This window comes from Podarcis gaigeae (genome assembly GCF_964106915.1).
Source record: "Podarcis gaigeae genome assembly, chromosome: 13".
Classification (NCBI taxonomy): Eukaryota; Metazoa; Chordata; class Lepidosauria; order Squamata; family Lacertidae; genus Podarcis; species Podarcis gaigeae.
The window spans coordinates 19,844,532-19,864,563 of record NC_139689.1 but is presented as its reverse complement, the minus strand read 5'-3'; the positions used below and the strand labels follow the sequence as shown (position 1 = coordinate 19,864,563).

The 20,032-nt window shown below is 44.4% G+C and overlaps 1 protein-coding gene across 7 annotated transcripts in view; it reads right to left on the bottom strand.

Moving 5' to 3' along the window:
- LOC310829429 (leukocyte immunoglobulin-like receptor subfamily A member 2) overlaps positions 1-20,032 on the bottom strand; it is a 50,436-nt gene that overhangs the window by 3,437 nt on the left and 26,967 nt on the right. For 2 of the 7 annotated variants that reach the window (XM_083707844.1, XM_083707845.1), the window contains exons 1-9: positions 14,281-14,385; positions 13,540-13,572; positions 12,308-12,600; positions 9,899-10,174; positions 8,494-8,772; positions 5,128-5,418; positions 3,262-3,552; positions 2,023-2,307; positions 164-454 (exon numbers count right to left, since the gene is read on the bottom strand). In XM_083707844.1, the coding sequence (XP_083563970.1) occupies positions 164-454; positions 2,023-2,307; positions 3,262-3,552; positions 5,128-5,418; positions 8,494-8,772; positions 9,899-10,174; positions 12,308-12,600; positions 13,540-13,572; positions 14,281-14,312 (2,071 nt within the window). In that variant the 5' untranslated portion in view covers positions 14,313-14,385. Of the gene's footprint in view, positions 1-163; positions 455-2,022; positions 2,308-3,261; positions 3,553-5,127; positions 5,419-8,493; positions 8,773-9,898; positions 10,175-12,307; positions 12,601-13,505; positions 13,573-14,280; positions 14,386-20,032 lie in introns of those variants that run through there. The other 5 variants (XM_083707847.1, XM_083707846.1, XM_083707848.1 and 2 more) reach the window with 5 other exon arrangements.

Here is a 20,032-nt window from a genome sequence, read left to right as displayed (position 1 = left end):
CCAAAGATGTTGTTGGATGAGCATTTTATGTATTCTGCACTGATTGTCATCGGCCCCCACTTTTAAAAACAAGAAGAAGAAGAAGAAGAAGAAGAAGAAGAAGAAGAAGAAGAAGAAGAAGAAGAAGAAGAAGAAGATACCTGATATAACAACAACAACATACCTGATATAAGAAGTTCCAGGAAGTTACTTGGTTGAGAGACTAACAGCGGGCGATCTAAACATGCATAGCTACAGCTGTAGTTCCCTTCATCCTTCCTGCTGATATTGCCAATGGAAAAAATACCCACATGATTGTGAGCCTTCACCAACTGTTTTGGCATTGGATCTCCAGCCTTGTGGAGATAGAATTTTGCAGGTCCACCATTAGTTGTACACGTGATGTTGACTTGTGCTCCAGGGGCAATCAGCTGACTGGTAACAATGGAGATGGTTGGTGTGTGCAACCTGCGATCTGTGCACAGAAGGAAACAGGAATTGAGATGTTGACAACCATAAGCCAGGGCTCTGTCTTCATCCACAGGATAGGAAGCTACATTAGGGATTATGCTTTTCCCTTTAATGGAAGCCATATGGTATTTCAAAACAAGCACACGAGGAAATAAAACAAGCTAAACAACAGCTGATCAAAACTATCTTAAGACAACGCAGAGAATACTTCTTTTTAAAAAAGTAAAATGAAATAACTCATAAAAAGAGAAAGCCAGTCAAATACTTGTCAAAACAGATAAACTTTCACTTGCTGGTGGAATATAGTAAGTGAATGGCTGTCTTATCAGATATTCTTTCGGATTCAGGCTGGCAGTAAAAGGAACACTCAGAATGAACTTTAACAAGTTGTATTTGTTAGATAAACATATAAAGCATGAAGCACAGAAAAGCAGATAACTTACAGCCCTTTCAAAACCTATTTGGTGTTTCGCAACTTTCTGACTAGTTGCAGGACCTTAGCCAGACCTAGCAGAGTAAACGCAGAATCCACGGAAGCAATTGGTGACTTGGCTGCAAACAGGATAGATGAAGCAGGAACCAGGAACTTGTAGTTAGGTGTTTATTATATACAGTGGACTATTTACAGGAACAGAACACAGATCTTTTGCTAGCCCTCTCTGACACGACTCACAGCTCCTACACTGACACACAGAACTCTGAACCTGAAATACTGAACTAACAGTTAGTAGGCCATTAATTATCACTCCTTTGAGAGAGCTTGACCAATCAGGGAGCGGTCTCCATGTCTCTGTTATCACCAGGCAGACTTACTCCTTCAGATTGCTTTCTGGCTGTCTGCCAAACCTCAATTGACTCTGTGTGAGTAGCTGCACGTACACAGATTCCCAACAGGGGTCACCAAGTATGCAAAACATGCTTTAACAAAGTCAGCCCAGATGTTTTCCAGGAAAGTCTGATATGCAACAGGCAGGGGAATTATTATTTTTTAAACGCTACATCTTCCCACCCAGGAAGTGGGACTCTTTAAATAAACCTCTGTTTAATCCAGGGGTCGGCAACCTAAGGCTCCATGGGCTACAAGTAGCCCATGGGGGTCGTTTAACCGGCCCCTGAGCTACCCCCGAACCGAGCCATCTGCTCCATGAGTCCCCTCACGCTGCACTAAACCAGCGCAGCGCAGCACCAGGACTCGCCTCTGCAGTGCTGGAAATTAGGTCTGCACATGCGCAGATGCCAGAAATCACATCTGCGCAGACGCAGACACCGGAAATCGTGTCTGTGCAGATGCAGACGCTGGAAATCACGTCTACACAGATGCTGGAAATTGCGGCGGGGGGGGGGGTGAGTGTGCGATCCAGCCCACCGAGGGATCCAGCCCACAGAGGGTGAACCGGCCCAGGCAAGGTAAACCTTGCCGATCCCTGCTTTAATCCATGTTATGTGCCCTCTCCAGATAGCCTTCTGGTGCCTTGTGCTAGTAAACACCCAGCTTGATGCTCAAGCTCAAACCAGAAATGAAAGCTGAAGCAAGGGGGGTGGGGAAGGTGCTTGCAATGACGACTCCCTTACCTATAACTAGAAACTCGGCAGGCTTACTGGGCTCTGAGATGACAAAAAGATCTGACGAAGGGCGGTAACTACAGGCAAAGCTTCGATTGTGCTCCTGCTCTGCAATGATGGTGAAGGTGGCTGTGTTCCTGCTGGTCACAAGGTGCTGCAGAGGCTTCGTTTCTCCAGACTTTTGGAGATAGAATGTCACGGCCCTGTCTTGGCTGTGGCACTGGAGGGAGACAGTTTCTCCCACATTGACAATGACAGAACTCAGGGAAAGACCGGGTCTGGGTAAACTGGGATCTGTGGAAAGGGAGAGATTGGATGGTGAGGAGTCCCACTCCATTTATCATCGCCCTGCTTTTTTCTTGATCTCTTCAGCACTACAGAGAGATCTGATTATAACTGCTGGTTTATATTATTTCCAGAGAAAGGACATCGACCAGGTATGCCTTGCTGCAATTTTTTGTGCAGACATATTAACGGCTCACGTGCACTATACATTTAAAGGAGTATTGCAGCACTTTAAACAATTACAGCTTGTGAATCCCAGGAAGTATAGTTTGTTAAGGATCCTGAGAGTTGTTAGGAGACACCGATTCTCCTAACTGAACTACAATTCCCAGAGTTCTCTGTGAAGACACATTGATTTCTAAGGCATTGGTTGTTAAACCACTCTGGAAATTGTACCTCCGTGATGGGAATAAGGGTCTCCTAGCAACTGTCAGTCCCCTTAACAAACTACACTTCCTTTTGAGTCTTTGCTGGAAGACATGGTTGTTGAAAGTGGTTTGATACTGTTTAAACGGGCCTAAGTCTAACACGTCTTCAACGTGAAGGAACATTTAGACTTCTTTGTGATGAACTTATCCCAGGCAAATCCAGTTTAGCCAAATATTCTAGAAGGGCACGGGGGAAGAATCCTGCATTTCTGTTGAGTTGCCACCTATTCTTACTGGTTCAAGCCCAGTGACCTGAAAAGCAGCCTGGAAAACAAGCAGTTGTAGTTTGTTCCTTCCCTCGCCATTGTGTTATCCCACAGCTAGGAGAAAGATGCACTTTGCTTAATTTCCTCATATCATGGTGATGTTAAAAACGCAGGAGCAGGAGAACACTGCTACCTCTCAAGCTCACCTGAGCAAATTCCCATTTAAACATTTATAACATCAACAACCAGAAGTGCTAGATAAATAAATGAATAAGCTTCAAAGGCCATTCTAAAACAAATATTGCAGATTGCTGGAGGACTAGCCTTACCTGTTACCAGAAGCTCTAGGGGGGCACTGTGTTTTGAGATGAAAAAGGAATTTCCTGAACATATGTAGCTGCAAGTATAATGCCCTTTGTCCTCCAAGCTGATATTGGTAATGGGAAAAGTGTGGGTGCTCGAATTGCCCATCCTGGAATACTTTGGTGTTGGATCTCCAGTCTTATAGAGATAAAACTGTGCAGATCCATACGCAATTGTGCACACAATATTGACTTGTCCTCCAAGGGCAACTACATCACTGGGGCTGATGGAGATTGAAGGTCTTATTAAGCTGTCATCTGTGCACAGAAGGAAAAGGGAATTTAGATGCTGACTGTCACCATGTGATGGGGGCGTGTCTGGGGATGGGTGAATTTGTCAATTTTGGCTTCTCTTTTTCTCATTTCCCATTCAATGCATTACATTTTTTGTACAGTTTTAAAAAAAAAACCATCATGAAAATTTATCAGCACTGAACACAAATCTTACCTAATATGCACATTTTTGCAAAGCGATTTCCCCTACAATAATGCATTTTGTATGTTGTTTTCAATAATATATGCCCTTTAATGCACGTTTTACCCTAATATGTGCATTTTTGGGCACATTGTGATTGCATAACTGCACTGCAAAATTAATAAAACTGTGGATTCCAATGGAGGGCTCTGTTCTGGTTCTGGGTTTTGGGATGTGTGAATGAGGTCACTATGAACTTTCCTAGCATTGATATTTAGCAAAACAATAATGGAGGTGGCCAGTGTAAATATCAGACAGAATAATTTCCCACTCATATATCCACAGCTATTTCTGGTTGTCAGCAGTAGTATAAAAGTCCTACTACCTGTCAAATGCTTAAGCCTCACCCCCTAATTGTCGTCCCCCCAGCTTGATTGATGATCACATGATATGCCACCCCGGAAGCCCTGCCTCAGAAGTACCACCCTTTAAGACCACCATGCCATGCCTTTGGAGAGGTCATGTGACCTCTCCACAATGACAGCAGGTCATTGTGGGCCAATAGGCAGAGGTATTCAACCCCATACAATCAGGGAAGGGGGGAACTTGGGCTTGGTGTAGGATGGCCTCTTTACATGCCCAGACACATTCTTAGGAGTGAACACACTGAGGCTGCCCCAGCACTTCTATAAGTTCTAGCAGATTAAGTAGCAGATTGGTTGGGGGTTTAAAACCTCTGATTAGTCCACAGTGATGTGACATCATTGTAGAGGGGTCACATAGCCCGCTCAAGCCAATCAGATACCTTATTGTGACTCAAGTCAAATTGGCTAGGGGTTTTAAAAACTCTGCCTATTAGTCCACGAAGGCCTGCCTTCATTGTAGAGGGGGCGCATGATCCTAAAATACACATCATGGTGGACTTACATGGCGGGAGTTATGGTGTGGGATATCATGTGATATTATCAATCAAACTCTAAGGCAGGGGTCAGCAAACTTTTCAGCCGTGGGCTGGTCCACTGTCCCTTAGACCTTGTGGGGGCCCGGACTATATTTTGAAGGGAAAAAGTGAATGAATTCCTATGCCCCACAAATAACCCAGAGATGCATTTTAAATAAAAGGACACATTCTGCTCATGTCAAAAGACTAGGCAGGCCCCACAAATAACCCAAAGATGCATTTTATATAAAAGAACACATTCTACTCATGTAAAAACACACCAATTCCCGGACTGTCTGCAGGCCGGATTTAGAAGGCAATTGGGCCGGATCCAGGCACCGGGCCTTAGTTTGCCTACCCATGCTCTAAGGGGTTCCATCAGACTCTCGGAATTGGGGCTTACCCTTATACTACTGTCAGCTTACTTAACTTCACTCTTGAAATTATTTCTGGTTCCACCTAAACACTCAGAACATACCTCTGAAAAGCAGCTCCACAGGATCACTGGATGGTGAGGTGACAAAAAGTTCTAGCTTGGGGCGATAAGTGCAGATATAGTTCCCAGCATGTGCCGGCTTTATATTACTGATGTCGAAAATTGCCGTGGCCCCATTGTTACTGATGGCCGTAGGGACCATTTGGTCTGTATCCTTTTTAAAATAGAATGCTGCTGCAATGTCTTGGCTTTGGCAATGGATAGTGACTTTTGTTCCTGGGTAAACAGGCTCAGCGGGTGTCAGGAAGATCTTGGGTCTGGATAATTTGGGATCTGTGCAAAAGAAAATATAAGGGGGGAAATCCCTCCCCAGTTGCCAAGTCCTGTTAACATACATTCAGTGGTACCTTGGGTTACATACGCTTCAGGTTACATACGCTTCAGGTTACATACGCTTCAGGTTACAGACTCCGCTAACCCAGAAATAGTACCTCGGGTTAAGAACTTTGCTTCAGGATGAGAACAGAAATTGTGCTCTGGCGGCGCGGCGGCAGTGGGAGGCTCCATTAGCTAAAGTGGTGCTTCAGGTTAAGAACAGTTTCAGGTTAAGAACAGACCTCTGGAACGAATTAAGTACTTAACCCAAGGTACCACTGTACCAAACTTTTCTCTGCCATAGTAATGAATAAGGGGCAGGTGACAACCACTTCTGTTCTGATCATAGACATCCACCCAACAACTCAGCTTGGTCAAAAGAAATTCTGTAGGGGCTATTTATTTATTTAAAAAAAAATTATTTATTTTAAAAATTATTTATTAAAAAAATTAGCATAAAAAACTCAAAGCAGCTCACAAAATTAAAACCTATATGGAATAAGAACTGGGTAAAATTTTAAACCAGAGATCATCAATTAGCTTTTACAGAAATACATGTTCTTACCTGCCTGCCTAATTTTTGGCCGGCATTTAAAGGCACCCACTGAATCTCTATTGGCATTTCACAGGACTGGGCCGATGGCACTAAAGGCTCAGCTTCATATTGCTGTCAGGTGAGCCTTGCCAATTGTGGGGACGACCAGTGATGCTCATGCAGATGACCTCAGTGGTGAAGCTGGATATAAAGGTTCAGGTGGTCCTTAAAATACCCAGGACTTTGTAGATTAATACAAGGACCTTGAACCGGCTCAGTAGTAGATGGGGAGACAGTGCAGCTGTTTTTTTTACAGTGGTGTTATATGTTGGCAGCTATGTGCCCCCATAAGCAGCCCAGCCATTGCATTGCCCACCAGCTGGAGCGTCCCAATCAGCACCAAGGACAGCCACTCCTAGAGTACAGTATGTGCCAGTAATCCAGCCTTGAGATTATGAATGAATGGGCTACAGTGATCAAGCTATCTCTGTTCAGGAATGGCTATAGTTGGTGAACCAGGTGAACCAGGCAGAGGGCCTTCTCAGTAGTGGCGCCTGCCCTGTGGAACGCCCTCCCATCAGATGTCAAGGAAAGAAACAACTATCTGACTTTTAGAAGACATCTGAAGGCAGCCCTGTTTGGGAAAGTTTTTAACGTTTAACGCTTTATTGTGCTTTTAATATTCTGTTGGGAGCTGCCCAGAGTGGCTGGGGAAACCCAGCCAGGTGGGCTGAGTATAAATAATTTTTATTTATTTATTTAGGCATACTCTAAAATTACAGAGGACTCATGGGCCTCTGGGTTAAATACCGGTAAATACGTTTTAAAATGCCTATTTTAACTGTTTTTAAAACTGAGGACGCTAAGGTTTATAGCTGTCCTCTGTGTAAATGGTGCTAGTAGCTGTTTCTGTTTTATGAAATTATTGTTTTCTTGGTTTGCGGATTATTTATTATTTTGTGACTGCACGGTTGCAAAAGTTGGGTGCCTCCCCCTCTCTCTGCAAGAGCCCATGGGGTTCCAGGCACTCACCCAGGGTCTGTGGTCCTTTGGAGACTGTCATAGCTTTAAGGAATATGGTTTATTCAGCTATTTACACCTTCAGTCTGCATGCAGGGAGTCCAGATCTTACAGCCTGGTCATTTCAAGAGGGGCTGATCCCCCATAGCAGTGCAGCCCTGCAGTCCAGGGCATCTCTCCCAGCCAGCCTTCCCAAGACTTTCTTCCTTCTTATTTTTCCCAGCAACCCTTGCTCAAAAAAACCTTTCTTTTCCTGTCACCTCAACCAGTTACCCTGGTCCAAACCCAGTCTCTTTTCACACCTCAGGGCAAGTGGGAGGACAGTTCTTGTGCATTGTTCATGGATCTCAATGGCCCACTATTGTTTCTTAATGGCCCTAGCTTGGCCAGGTCATTTTGCATCCCCTAGCCCAGGAATTCCGCTTCAGATTGTATTTCTCCCTTAACATCTCAAATAATCAAAATAAAACACACACAAAATCTATCACAGTATTTTTGTCTATGTATCCAAAAGAGCAAGCAAACAAAAGTAAAATACACACACACACACACACACACACATAATGTAAATGCTTAAAATTTTAGAAAACCCTACAATATTATATGTGTACTATAGAAAATTAAAGACACCATTTTAATGTAGGATGCTTTAGAAATAAATGGTAAATGAGTAAATGTTTGATTGTAATAAAACTATGTTTGTTTGTAGGTTTATAATAAAATATTAACATAAAAATAAACAAAGGCCATTGATACTCAAGCTTAGTTGGACATCACCCTGTGAGACTTTCATGTCTTATTTTAGTATTAGTATTAATTGAATTTATATACCACCCTATACCTGGAGGTCCAAGGCGGATCACAAAACAAAACCAGAATATAAAACCACATAATAGATAATCAAAATAAAGACAACAACCCAATGCCCCATCCCCCCACCAAATCCCCCCCCCCATTTTAAAAGGGTATAGGATGTCAAACACGTCAACCAAAGGCCTGGTTAAAAAGGAAAGTTTTTGCCTGGCGCCTAAAGGTATATAATGAAGGCGCCAGTCAAACTTCCCTAGGGAGAGCGTTCAACAGAAAGGAAGCTACTGCAGAAAAGGCTCTTTATTATCTTGCCACCATTTGCACCTCTTGAGGTGGAGACACATGCAGAAAGGCATCAGAAGATGATCTCAGGGTCCAGGTAGGCTCATATGGAAAGAGACTAAAAGCAATGAATTACAGTGGTACCTCAGGTTAAGAACAATTCATCCTGGAGGTCCGTTCTTAGTCTGAAACTGTTCTTAAGCTGAGGTACCACTTTAGCTAATGGGGCCTCCCGCTGCCACCGCACGATTTCTATTCTCATCCTGAAGCAAAGTTCCAAACCTGAGGTTAGTGGAGTCTGTAACCTGAAGCATCTGTAACCCGAGGTACCACTGTATTTAAGTTTGAGGTGATAAGTTCAGGACACACCAAATAAGATACTATACCTGAAACGAGAAGCTCCAGGGATGTACTCAGTTTTGAGACAAGGAAAGGTTTCCGTCCATAGATGCAGCTAAAATTCCCTTTGTGTTCCAGGCTGACATTACTAATGGAAAGTTCACCTGAGGGAAAAGGCATGGGCCCCTCTGCTTTTGAGCCTCCAGCCTTATAAAAATAAAACGAGGTGGCTCCATCTTTAGGTTGACACTGTACCTTCACACGTCCCCCCAGGGCAATTGAATCACTGGGTCTTCGGAAGATGTTGGGTCTGCTTAAGCTGAGATCTGCATGCAGAAGAAAAAGAGATGTGAGGTGGCCCATCATGGCGTGCTTGTAAAGGGTGGGAAGAGGCAGGTGTCTCCACCTTAGCATTCAACAGCAATGTGTGTGGACACAGGGACATAGGAAACTGCCTTACACAAAGTCAGATCATTGTCTACACTGGCTGGTCATGGTTCTCCAATATTTCTTTCCCAGACCTACCTGAAGATGCCAGTGATTCGAACTGAGACCTTCTGCTTTCTCAGTGAGCTTCAGCCTTATGCCATAAACTCACGAATCATATATCCCATTTGCTGCCTGTAAGTGGAGCTGATTACATCCTTTCGTCCTTCCACAAGATTGCCTTTAAACCTCAGCTTCAACAGAGTGGTTTAGTAACCATTTCCTCTTCAGAGGGAGCTCTGGGTCTTGTAGCATCTTCTGAGACTTGCTGCAGTTCCTCAACTGCCTTCCCCTGAACCCTTAGCATACTCCAGCCTCGGGCGTCCCAAATAAATATGTTGCTGGTACTGTATATGAAACTCAGATTTGTCATCTCTCAGCTTATGGCTAAATGTATTTCTTTGCTGCCTTCACTAATAATAATAATAATAATTTATTTATTCATTCATACATACATACATACATACATACATACATACACCGCCCATCTGGCTGGGTTTCCCCAGCCACTCTGGGCGGCTTCCAACAGATTTAAAAGCACAATAAAACATCAAACAATAAAAACCTCCATTGACTCCGCAGAGAGATCTCTCATTGTATATACAGCCTCCTGCTATTTTGCTACTAAACATTTGGAATATGCCGTAGCTAGAATTAAGCTAAAACGAAAAATCCAGACTGAGAGATGAGGTTAGGGACATGCATGCAAAGATGCTGTCTTTTTCTTTTTTAAAAACATCTTTACTGAAAGTTCAAAAAGTACATAATTTAATGTGCACTAGACATTGTGAGATGTAAATAAAAGAGAGAGAAAGAGACCCTGTGTGGAAGAGAAAAATAAAGGGGGGAGGAGAAAACCCCCCAAAACTGTATACTTTACAAGGGTGTTATTGTACTTTACCAGATCTGAACCTATTACAGTATTTGGAAGAATGATGCTTGATGCGAAGATGTTTGACTTCTTACCTGTCAGCAGCAACAACAGAGAGCTGCTGGGCTCTGAGCTGATAAAGGGTTCTAAAGGACGGTGGTAACTGCACTGGTAGTTCCCTCCATGCCTCGGCTCTGCCTTGCTGACAATGAAATTGTTTGCCATAGTCTGATGTGTCACCTGGGTATCAGCATTTTGGAAATAGAACTCCACATCCTCATGTGGGCTTTGGCAACAGATGGTGAAATTACTTCCCAGTGCGATCTGATCCATGGAACTGAAGGAGATATTAGGCTTCCCTAATGTTTGATCTGTGCAAAGACAAAGATTCTTGAGGAATTCAGTCCTTGCAAAAGACAGTGCGGACACACTGACTTGAAACACACCTCCTGAATAGCTTTTGTACTTACCTGGATTCCCAACCCCCACCCACCCCCCCACACATTCCCAGAATCCTTTTTTAAAAATTGGTTTTGCATTGGGTGCAAAACCAATTTGGCTCCCAAGCTCTTGTGGGAGATAATAATAATAATAATAATAATAATAATAATAATAATAATAATAAATTTATTGTTTATATGCTGCCCATCTGGCTGGGTTTCCCAGCCAGCTGACTCATGCAAGAGTGTGAGACCAAAATACAAGGCTTCCTTGGTCTGGTAAAGGTAAAGGGACCCCTGACCATTAGGTCCAGTCGTGACCGACTCTGGGGTTGCGGCGCTCATCTCGCTTTACTGACCGAGGGAGCCGGCGTACAGCTTCCGGGTAATGTGGCCAGCATGACGAAGCCGCTTCTGGCAAACCAGAGCAGCGCATGGAAATGCCGTTTACCTTCCTGCAGCAGCAGTACCTATTTATCTATTTGTACTTTGACGTGATTTCAAACTGGTAGGTTGGCAGGAGCAGGGACCGAGCAACGGGAGCTCACCCCGTTGCGGGGATTCAAACCGCCGACCTTCTGATTGGCAAGTCCTAGGCTCCGTGGTTTAACCCACAGCGCTACCCACGTTTCTTATCCTTGGTCTGGAACTCTGGCACAAACCAACTGATTCACGCCAGAGCACCAGACCAAAACAATGGGACATTCTCGGATCCAATCAGAAGCCAGAATGGCTTCTGTAATTCCGGCATGTCTTGCTCAAATCGGGACAGTTGAGAGGTATGATATACTGCTTAATTAGAATAGTCTCTAAGCAGCATACAAGAAGCTCCATTCAATTAATTTTATTTAAAAAAATGTGTTGATAACTATAAAATCAGAATTCAACGAAAATGCATGCTGGAATTAAATAAAGAGTCTACAGTAAGTGCCAGAAGTTGAATTATTGCAATGCATTCTATGCCTTTGGAGATTACTCAGAAACTTTAGTTGGTCCAAAATGCAGTGACCAGATTATATATATATCGTATATCCCATGTTCTAAAACAGCTGCATTTTCTGCTGGTTCATTTCCAGACTTAAATTCAAGGTGCTCACATTTGTGTTCAAAGCCCTGAGCAAGCCCTAAATAACTTAGGCACCAAACAGACCACCTTCTTCCCTACTGACTAGCTCAGGTGTTAAGATCAGAAGAGGAGGCCCCTTGGCGGTTCTACCTCCCTTAGACGTTCAGGGTGGCCGTGGCTCGGGAAAGGGTATTCTCTGTGGCAGCCTATTTGTTGTGCCATTCCCTTCCCACAGAGGGGCACCTGGCGTCTTCATGATACAGTTTTCACCCTATTTATTATTATTATTATTATTATTATTATTATTATTATTATTATTATTCATTTATTGAATGTATATACCACTCTATACCCGGAGGCCTCAGGGCGGTTCACAGAAAAGATCACAATATATAAAATCAAAATAAGAACAATAACACACACCCCCAATAAAGAGCCACATTTTAAAAGGGTATAGGATACCTACTCTTATGAAGGTATCTGTTTTACCTTTTTTTAATTCTGAATTTTAATTATTGTAACCTGCCTGGGACCTGCTGGTGAAGGGTGAGTAATTAATCTAATCTAATCTAATCTAATATCTGATAATAAAATAAAATAAAATAAAATAAAAAGGATACCATAGCATTGTGGACACTGTCCCCAGTTAAAGGACATTTCTTGGGTGTTATTTAGGATTAAAATCAGGAACACCTCCTATGGCTAACTTCACAATCTTAAGAAGTAACTTCTGTTTAATTCAAATGGGCTTACTCTGAGGTTAGCAGCATTAGGACTGCAGCCTAAATATTGCAAGTTCCAAGTCTTCATTCAGGCATTTTGGGCAAGTGGGGGCGGGGGCTTAAAGTGGACTTAAAGTATTCAGTGTCAATCTTTGAAGGAGCATTCTAAGCATGTTAGCAGACTAAAACATCTAGCCTGGACCAATGAACTATGTGACTTTTCCCTTACCTGGCCTTGCTGGGATGCTGAGCAAGATTTTGCTGTGGATGTCTTACCTATTATCATTAGCTTGACTTGTTCACTGTGATTTGACCGAAATAGGTTGCTGTAATAGTAACAGCTGTATAACCCTCCACGTTCGCGGCTTACATTAGTGATGTAAAATGCAGCCATTCCTCTGGCTATTTGGGTGGCAATAGTTATGTTGTGGCTTATGTTGTGGTTGTGCATCTCCAGAGAAAAATTCATGAATAAGTTCAAAGGACTCCAGCATTTGATGGTGGCATTTCCTCTCTCTAAGATTCCCAGGCTAGGTTCCACTGTGATATTGGGAGCGCAAAGGATCTCACTGGGTTAACAAGGAAAGAAAAAGATAATAATAATAATACTGTAGTAGAAATAGAAGGGAGGCCTATATGGTTGCCTTCAAGTTTGTGGTGGCCCCAGGCAAAGTGACTCAGAGGCATCCTTCTCTGTCATGGGATCCCCTTGGGCCTACCAGAGAGCGGCAGGCAAAGGACTCTGAGCAATGGAGGAGCTGAGTATAGCCACCATTTTAATTATCCACAAGGCTCCTCAGTGAACCTACACCAGGTGCATTGTGGGTAGGGATGGAAATATCTTTCAATTATGATTCTCATTTCTTCCAATCCTGAATTCAACTCTCCATATTTCTGGAGCAATTTTAAAATTTAGAAGACAGCAGAAAATTTCTCCTCAACTGCACTGATTTTGGAAACCCTCTCATTTATATAGTAGGAAACATCCCTCTAAGAGTAACTTGAGCTGTATTTTCCTTGAAGTTCCATTGCCTGGAACAGAACTTGCACACCATTTTCTTGAAAGTGAAGCACTTTGTGTTTTCAGTGTTCCTGAAAGCGTAGTTTTGGAGCTATGCCTTGGTGTTCTTCCTGTGTGCCTCTCCAGAGTGACCCTAGGAGTCAATCCTCATTGGCTGATTTACCTCCTTTTTCTCTGATTGGCTCCAATTAGAACATAGAATGTGAAGTATCCTTTTCAGTGACTAAAAAGCTCCCCTTTTATGCTGATTGGATGGCTCCAAGACACTAGAGACAAGGACCCTGCTGCAGAAACAGTAACAGGTCCTAAGCCCCCCACCCCAAATTCTTACCACTACAGCTCTTGTTGGCCCTGAGGAGAATCTCTATCACTCACTCATTCACTTTCTCACACACAGATGCAGCGAGCCCATTTAAAAGCTTCCCACAGCTCAAAGTAACTGGAGTAACTTACATTCCTGCCACATTCAGCTTCAATGTAGTCTTACCTTTGAACACCTCCTCTTAAGCCAGAAAGGAGCCTGGGAAGAGGAAAGAACCATGCATTTAGTGGGTGGAGATAGTTTAATTCTTCTCCCCTTCACCAACACAAATTAGCCCCCTCCCTCCTTTAGAAAAGAGATAGAGCACCTGTTTTGGATTCAGAAGGTCCCAGATTCAGTCCCCAGCTCTGGAAAGATGCTTGCCTGAAACGGCCAGTCAGTGTCAACAATGCTATACTAGATGGGCCGAAGTTCTGACTCGGTGTAAGACAACGTCCTTCATCCCCCGCAAGCTGCTATTTATTCACAGATGGAAGCCACCAATGGTGCCAATAAACCAGAAATTATGTTATTTCATGCCTAATTTTTTACCTTGCCCTACATTATAAGGCTTTCACCTATCAAACACACAATTAACATATTTTTTCTTTTTTTTTAAACCCCACACAGAATACATCTGACCATGTGAAGAGTACATGCTAAATAATCAAAATTTTACTCCAATGCCCTGGGGAAGAAAATGGTGGCCGCCACCATCTGCTGAGATGGGCTTTGCCCCTTCCCTGTAGTAACACAGCTTTGAAAACAGGGAAAAGGCCTACTGGCAAGGCTGAACCCTATTACCATGAACCTTTTGCTGATTTTTGCCACCTCCCTTAAAAATCTCTATAACCTCTGCCCCTGCCCCCCACCGCCATCAACAACTGTGGAGGAATTTGTTTTTGTTTTGCCATATAAAAATCTCACCAAAAGAACACCATGGGGAGAGCGGGTATCATGATGCAGAAATGTCGGGGTCTTTCAGCCAGTTCCAGAGCTCCTGTCCTCTGCTCTGTTTAGCACGATGTTTTCAGCGAGGCCCCAGATTGCATCTGAAATGTCAGGAAGCTGACAGTGGCCGCATTTGCTACCCCACCCTAGACCTTGAGCTTCTCAGAGTCTCCTTCAATCTAAACAATCTCCTGCGGCCATATATCAGATTGCATGCAAATAAATCAAGCACAAAGCAGGGTTTTGTTTTTGTTTTTTTAATAAATATATTTTATTAATTTTTCCATACAATCGTACCACATTACAATTTCTGTTAAACTTTTCGATTTTTTGACTTCCTTCGGCTTCTCTGTGAATCATTCGAAATTTAATTTCTTTAAATACAAATTTCCAAATTTTGATATTGCCTTTATACCTACCCCCCTTATATTTTGCTTTTTTACAATATTTCTTATTTTATCACAGAGCTTCTCTAAATGCCACTAACGTTATTTCGTTATCACTTATACATTCCCAGTAATCCATTAATTTTCCCCAGTCCTCGATGAATTTTTGATCTTGTTGATATCTAATCTTCCCAGTAAGTTTATCAAGTTCTGCATAGTCCATCAGCTTCGTTCTCCATTCCTCTAACGTTGGTAATTGTTCTTGTTTCCATTTCTGATCCAGTAATATTCTTGCCGCTGTTACTGCATATTGGAAAATTTTATGGTCCTTTCTATTTATTTCATTGCCAACAATTCCTAAGAGAAAAGCCTCTGGTTTCTTAACAAATGTATATTTCAACATTTTTTTCAATTCATTGTATATCAACTCCCAGAAGCTTTTCACTTTCTTACATTCCCACCACATATGAAAAAATGTACCATCTACCGTATTTTTCGCACCATAGGACGCACTTTTTCCCCTCCAAAAATGAAGGGGAAATGTGTGTGCGTCCTATGGTGCGAATGCAGGCTTTCGCTGAAGCCTGGAGAGCGAGAGGGGTCGGTGCGCACCGACCCCTCTCGCTCTCCAGGCTTCAGGATAGCCCCACCGCCAGCCCCACAAGCTCGGGGGACAGAGGGGAGGTGGAACGCCGCCATCCCGCTGTCCCCCAACTTGGTTAGAAGGCTGGCGGGGGGAGAAGCCTGCTCCTCCCCGTCGCCAGCCCCGCAAACTCGGGAGACAGCGGGAGAGGCGCAGCGCGCCATCCCACTGTCCCCCAACTTGGCTAGAAGGCTGGCGGGGGGAGAAGCCTGCTCCTCCCCGTCGCCAGCCCCGCAAATTCGGGGGACAGCACTGGGCTCCCGCTGCTTGCGGAGAATTGCCTGCATGCTGAAGCCTGCGCGCGCCGAGCTCAGCGCGTCCAGGCTTCGCGGACCTCTCCGCAAGCAGCGGGAGCGCTCCCACAGCTTGCGGAGACTTGCCTGTTTGGGGGCTGGGGTCGGGGGAAGCTCGAGCTTCCCCCGTCCCAACCCCGTGCCTGGGGAGGAAATATTTTTTTTCCCTTTATTTCCCCCCCAAAAAAAAACCTGGGTGCGCCCTATGGTCCGGTGCGCCCTATGGTGCGAAAAATACGGTATTTCTTTACATTTCCAACACTTCTTACATGTTTTGTACATTTTTGCAAGTTTTACTGGTGTAATGTACCATCTATATATCATTTTCATAACACAAAGCAGGGTTTTGAATGGCCATAAAATTGTTTTTATGGAAAACATACATAATAAAATTCATTTCTGGACTGGCTGCCTTGGCAGGTGGTAGAATCTCCTCACTGGAGGCTTTAAACAGAGATTGGGCCATCTTACTACTAGAATTAAGACCATTACTAGAGTCAAATAGGGATGCATTTTGGCGCCTTTCTTTTTTAAATTTTATATTAATGACATGGTTAAAGAACTGGAGGGCCTACAGTTTGCCCCTGTCACGATTCTCAACCAAAACCTCTCAGTCTTAATTTATGCTGATGACCTAGTACTTGTATCTAGAACCCAGGTGGGCCTGAGACGGCTGTTTGCGAAATTAAGTTCATATTGCACGAGGAATGCTTTATCTATAAATTACTATAAGACGCAGGTGATTGTATTTGGGAAGCACCCTAAAAAAGCATGTTTTTGGCACCTGAATGAACACATCATAAACCAAGCACATACGTTTAAATATCTGGGGTTGGTTTATTCAGAAATGGCATCCTGGAATATACAGCTATCCAATATTAAATTGCAAGCCTTTAAATCAGCAAAAGCTATTTTGAAATTTGCTGCTTGTAAAGGTGGAAATCTGGTTAACCCAGCTCTATCTGTGTATAAGAGAGGTTGGGTGACCGTCTGTCAGGAATCGTCTGGTTGTGATTCCGGCGTTGCAGGGGGTTGAAAAAGATGACCCTTCAGGTCCCCCCTCCAGCTATGATTCTATCACAGATTTGCCTATCCCTGGAGACAAGGCATCACATCTACTTACCCCATCGCCTTCTGTTTACAGCGCCAGAGGTGGGAAAGCATGGTATCATTTGCAACTTTCCTACTTATCCGAGTGGAGACTGTGGGAAGCTGGCCCTTTGGATGGGAGGGGGGAACACCCCTTTTCTAGGCCTCTGAATAATAATAATAATAATAATAATAATAATAATAATAATAAGACCTTATCAGCATCATAGCTCAAATGTATAGTTCCAACTTTTAAAATAAAATCTGGCTGATTTTCCAGTTTTGAATATGAATTTTTGTATCCAAAACGTGACCATTTCACCATGGAAGTCACATGCTTCAGGAATGTGTTGGTATCTCCGGCTCATGCGGGCAAATACAAAGTATGAGGGTATTATTGCAGTTGTGATATCATTCTGTTAGTTATCAAAGCAAACAGCCTACCATGGCAAAACACTGCAAGTAATCTTGATTCCTGCCATAAGAGATATTGATAGCAGATTCAGGGAACATTGCTTGCATAACAGGATGGTGTGGTGAGAAGAGCTGATAACATGTCCTGGTGATTGTGCTCAGGATATGAAGAACATGTATGTGTTGCCATTGGGTTGAGCAGACATGTTGACAGGTCTCTTCCACATCTGTACATTTAAAGCACTCTTATAATACTTTTAGCAGTCATGGGCAGTGGTGTAGCATGGGGGGTGCAGGGGGGGCTGGCCGCACTGGGCGCAACATCTGGGGGTTAGGGTTAGGGGGCGCAAATCCACGGGTTAGGGGGCGCAAATTACTTGCCTTGCCCCGGGTGCTGACAACCCATGCTACGCCACTGGTCATGGGTTCCCCCAAAGAATGCCGAGAACTGCCATTTTTTAAGGGTAATATCCTCTCAAGTTTACAATTCCCTGCACCATTAACAAATGACAGCTCCCAGGACTAAAATGAGCTGGAAACGCATTTTAGTTTGTGACCGTTAAAGTAGTTTAGGTAAAGGCAAAGAACCCTTGGACAGTTAAGTCCAGTCAAAGGTGACTATGGGGTGCAGTGCTCATCTAGCTTCAGGCCGAGGGAGCCGGCATTTGTCCACAGACAGCTTTTCTGGGTCATGTGGTCAGCATAACTAAACCGCTTCTGGAGCAACAGAACACAATGATGGGAGCCAGAGTGCATGGAAACACCATTTACCTTCCTGCCACAGTGGTACCTATTTATCTACTTGCACTGGTGTGCTTTCAAACTGCTACGTTGGCAGAAGGTGGGACAGAGCAACGGGAGCTCACCCCATTGCATGGATTTGAACCGCCAACCTTCTGATCGGCAATTTATCAGATGTGCTCAAAAGGCATCTAATGAGAAGCCTCTAGAGCATGTGCTGCCCAAGCGCCCCAGGTTCCACCTAACATTGTGACTGCCCGGTATGCGTGTGTGACATCACACACAGTGGGAAGGCCCAATGGAGACCCCCACTGCAGCGCGTGATGCGTTGAGTCACCCGGTCAGGCTCCCACAGTAAAAGAATTGTGGGCACCCAGGGTGTCAGGGACTGGGCAGAAGAGGAATGGTGGAGACTGCCTCCCTAACCTGACCCTTCCAGAGAAGAAGAAGACAGTTCAGAATTACAACAGGGGTTGAGGGAGGTCACAGCTCAGAGGCAGATGAAGCGGAAAGCTGGGAAATAATGGGAGAAGAGGAGGAAGAGGAAGCACCAGGAGGGCAACAGCTGATGGACACAGTGTCTTTAGAAAGCATTCCAGACCCCGCCTCCCATAACCCAGTGAGCATTGAAAGTAGTAGAGAAAGGGCTCAGAAGCAGAGGGGCCTCAGCACCACCTTTAGGCAAAAAGGTGGCAAATGTTGAAGTGAGAGAAAAGGGGGTGGAGAGTCACTTGGGGCAACATCCAAGAGCCCGTCTCTGTGAATATTGAATAAAAAGCAGACGGTGAGGACTTTTCCTTGTCTTATCTGTTCCTGGCAACCTGCCATGGGGGTTGGTTCCTCTGCCGCCTGACACAGGACCCCCTGGAGATGGCATCTATGGCGATGTCAAAGAGTTGGCACAAGCATGTAATGGTACTACATTCTGTCCCTAGAACAGTGTGAGGGAAGGAAGCAGAGGAAGGGGAGAAAGTTGTGCAGGTGCAAAGGAACAGCAACAGCTGTGATTCCATAATGACTGCTCTCCCATCAACTGGAGGGCGCCCTTTGCGTGGCCGCGCGCAGCACCCCGATCTCTGAGACAACGGCAGAAGTTCCTGGTCCGCCTCCCCATGTCACAGCCCTTTGAGGTTCCCGCCAAACCTCAGTTCTAATGAATCTATCTGTGGTGGGGGGCGGAGCTCTTCATGTAGAGAAAAGGGGTGGAGCCTACCTGAGAGCACATAGTCAGCTCCAGAGCTTCACCCGCCCTACCCTCCCTTTGTTTTATGCTCTTTTCTTACAGGTTAACTTCTTTTACAGGTATGCAAGCGCTGCTACGGTCTTAGGATGGTTGCTGTTAAGGGACCAGGAAGGAATATCCCTGCATTGGCAGGTTTCAGCTTCCCCGTAGCAAATGTCACAACTCTGGAGGTTTTAGGCCTTGGGCAGAATCCTTTAGTCTATCTTCCCTAAATGGGGGGAGGGGGCGTGTTGCCTCCCCCCCCCCTCCGCAGTGGCAATCCCAGGGTTCCCTGTTAAAGGGTCTGAGTCAGAGGGGAGTCACTGGCCATATGCTGAAAGGTTGTCAGCGCACTCCCCAGTGTTGTGGTGAAATGGGGGCAGACACTCTGCATAAACAAACGTCTTCCAGAGCCAGCCCACTTCCCAGACAGACTTGATCACCCTGATGTGCCCCAAACCCCCGGCTGGGGACTGGGAGGGCTACGCGCCCAATGCCTAAGCCAAGGTCTTCCTACATGTGAAAGTTTAAATAAAGCTGTGGCCAATTTAATCCCATAATTGTCCCACGTTGTCATGAGTCATTCATTTCTTCCAGGTAGCTCTTGGCACGCAATGTAATGATAGAACTGGAAGATCACACCCTTCCTGAAAATGTGGAGGTAGGGCAGCCTAAGAATAACCCCTGCCTCCAGCAATACATGGGGAGGATTTCATGGACAGGAGCATGAAACTTACCAACTTCCTCCCCAGTGCTTCCAACCAGTCAGCCGCCATTTTGAAATCCCCACAATGCTCTGCAATGTTGTTATTGTTAGGGTGTGAAACCTAAGATGCTGGCAAGTTAGCAATGTCATGTGACTTTAAGTAGTCAAGCTCGTTAAGTTGTTAAGTTGCTCAGTATATAAAGAGTGTTTGTTTTCTCTGCCTGGGGGGCGTGA